The sequence below is a fragment of the Fibroporia radiculosa genome (assembly GCF_000313525.1).
Source record: "Fibroporia radiculosa TFFH 294 genomic supercontigs, scaffold59744, whole genome shotgun sequence".
Classification (NCBI taxonomy): domain Eukaryota; kingdom Fungi; phylum Basidiomycota; class Agaricomycetes; order Polyporales; family Fibroporiaceae; genus Fibroporia; species Fibroporia radiculosa.
The window spans coordinates 1-2499 of NW_012133118.1; the positions used below are offsets into that span (position 1 = coordinate 1).

Consider the following 2499-nt stretch of genomic DNA (forward strand, 5'->3'; position numbering starts at 1 on the left):
GCTCACAGGGAGATACTCCGTCGTGCTGTTAACCTGATCCTTGGCTGATCGTGCGTATTACTATCCACGTGTGGTGCTTGCGCGGCAACTAGACATATTTCTCACTTTCAGATACCGAGCCGGTGTGTAGTCTCTTTGCTGTCCTTGCCAGCATTGCACTAATAGGCAGGTATTTCATTAGCCTTCCCCAGAAGAAATGGCCCTCCGGCGACAAGATGAAACGAACTACGCCAACTACGTGGCGGCGTTGGACAAGTGGAACGCTAAAAACGTTAACCACGCCATCCTTGATGGCCCGCATCCGGGGGATTGTCCACAGATGCCGCCAATTTTGTCAGCTTTTTATAAGAAACATGGCGTCAGTGCGCTGAAGAAGTCACTGAAGCAAAAGCGTGAGTACCTCCGCACGCGGGCGCTGATAATGCGAGCAGTGCTCGAGGAACTCGACTGACTACATCGGGTGCGGAAAGGCGTGAGCGGGACCCCCCAAGAACGGGTGCGGCGGGAGAGGAGCGAGGAGGGAGAGGAGCGGTCAACAGGCAGGACGGTCGGTGTGCGTCGAAGCAGCGAGAGAGCGGGAGGGAAATGAGATGAGAGAGCGTTGCAGAGCCTCAGAGAGCACAGCAGCGTTGATGACGACGTCCACGGTCTGAGTCTATAAGTACACGAGAGAAATCAATGCGGAGGAGGCTGTTGAGATTGAGAGAATTTTTGCGGGAGTTTCAGACTCGTTTCGACTTGAAACTCGTGTACTGGAACATGCTGTACTATTCAGCCTAATTACTGTGGGCAGCCTTTCGCGATATAAGATGACTGACCTAGCTGCTCGCTCTCCAGCCCTCGGAAGATCTCCATCAGCAAAACCTGAGTCACAATGTATATGATGGCATGTATTGGCAATAAGGCTGGAAATGAGTTATTTATTTATAAGTAGACGAGACATAAACTGACTTGTGTGTGATTGTCAATAACCAGTAGCATGGCAACACATACTCATTGTAGGTAAGATGCGAGCTCATCTGAGTGCGAATTGCTCCACTGCTTCTTGAACTCCTACCACCACCATCTCTCTTACGTGCCCACCTATGTCTCACCTCCCCACTACTCCCCTCCCTACTGGAGCTCACCAGACCGCCACCAAAGATAGGACTCCCCGTCCTATGAGCCGCCAGACCTCTGAGTCAGGTGGCCAGAGTAGCACCCGATTCACTCCTTACCCCCCAGTGTCACAGAATTTCATGGTGCCTATCTTATCTCCAGCGTCTAGATGATCTATATCTAATCCAATTAGATATCTAAAGAGATAACGATAGTGATATGCATGGTGACATGTTACTAGTCAGGTGTCTAGCTTATCAGAAGCAGGTCAAATGTGCTAATCATACGTTCACACGAGATTTCCCCATTTGTACTAGAGACACATACGGTTGTTTAGGTGATCATCACACATCAGACTACTAACCAAACACATGGACAGGACGATGGTTCATGTGCTAGGTATTCTTAGGTAGCCAATAGCGTATTACGAGCATCAGTCATCCTAGGTGTTAGGTGTACTACCAGTAGTATTAGGGGTCTGGTCCCTCATATATAAAATACCAGAGCAATCCAGCGTAGAGGGACATCTTGGTTATACAACTAAGACCCGCCTACTTCATCCTACTCTCTCTCTGAGTTAACAACTCTCAAGACAAGACTTCATCTTACCTCTTGCAACCACCTTTACCACTACAAGTGAGTCTTGGGGTTAGAGTTAGGGTTAGGGTCAAGGGTACATACCTTGACACCCAGCAGGGTCACATCTGCCGTCTCGGACTGCTTTTGGGGGTGCTGGAGAGGAGCCCTTCCTGGGTCTCCTTGACGCCCCTCCACATATACCCAACCCCCTCGATGGAGAGGGTGCTCTTTTACCTGCATTCTCCTACCGCGACCCTGTGGGACAGGGAAGCAGTATTGATACCACCATGGGCAACTTTGTCACACCTGAGGTGCGTTCCCTATTATCTGATCCATCAGATAACGCTTACGGTTGTCTGCAGACACCAGGCTCCTGCGAGGCTACCACCACACTGGGCATTCCAAACCTTGCAGTTGAATCTTACCTTTTTGGCTCAACAATCCTCCCGTTCCATGGGGGTGTCCTGGATGACCTCAATGACGATGACTTTGATGAGCACTCCCTCTTTGCGGTGATGAGGGGGTCCTTTGTTAAGGGACCTAATGACTGAGGATCAGGAGTTTCAACTGTTAACTGGTACTAGGACTTATACACACTATAGTCCTACTGTTACAGCTTGAGTGGGGGGTTTCTTTTCCTTTCTTTTCCTTTCTTAACTATTCGTTGTTAACCCTGTAACTGTATGACTGATCCCATTAACTGATGTGTTTCACCTACATCAGTGTTTCATATCTATCATGTTTCATCCATATCATGTTTTACTTACGTCGTGTTTCATCTCCATTGTGTTTCATCTTCATCACTGATACAACCCAGTGAAA

General features: G+C 48.7%; 1 protein-coding gene across 1 annotated transcript; it reads left to right on the forward strand.

Moving 5' to 3' along the window:
* Nucleotides 1-196: 196 nt before the first annotated feature.
* FIBRA_09513 (uncharacterized protein) lies at nt 197-2228 on the forward strand (the record flags this gene model as incomplete). The annotated part of the gene is made up of 3 exons (XM_012321805.1): nt 197-392; nt 1795-1988; nt 2040-2228. The coding sequence occupies 3 exons, from the start codon at nt 197-199 to the stop codon at nt 2226-2228; spliced, it is 579 nt and encodes a 192-aa protein (XP_012177195.1).
* Nucleotides 2229-2499: the final 271 nt, after the last annotated feature.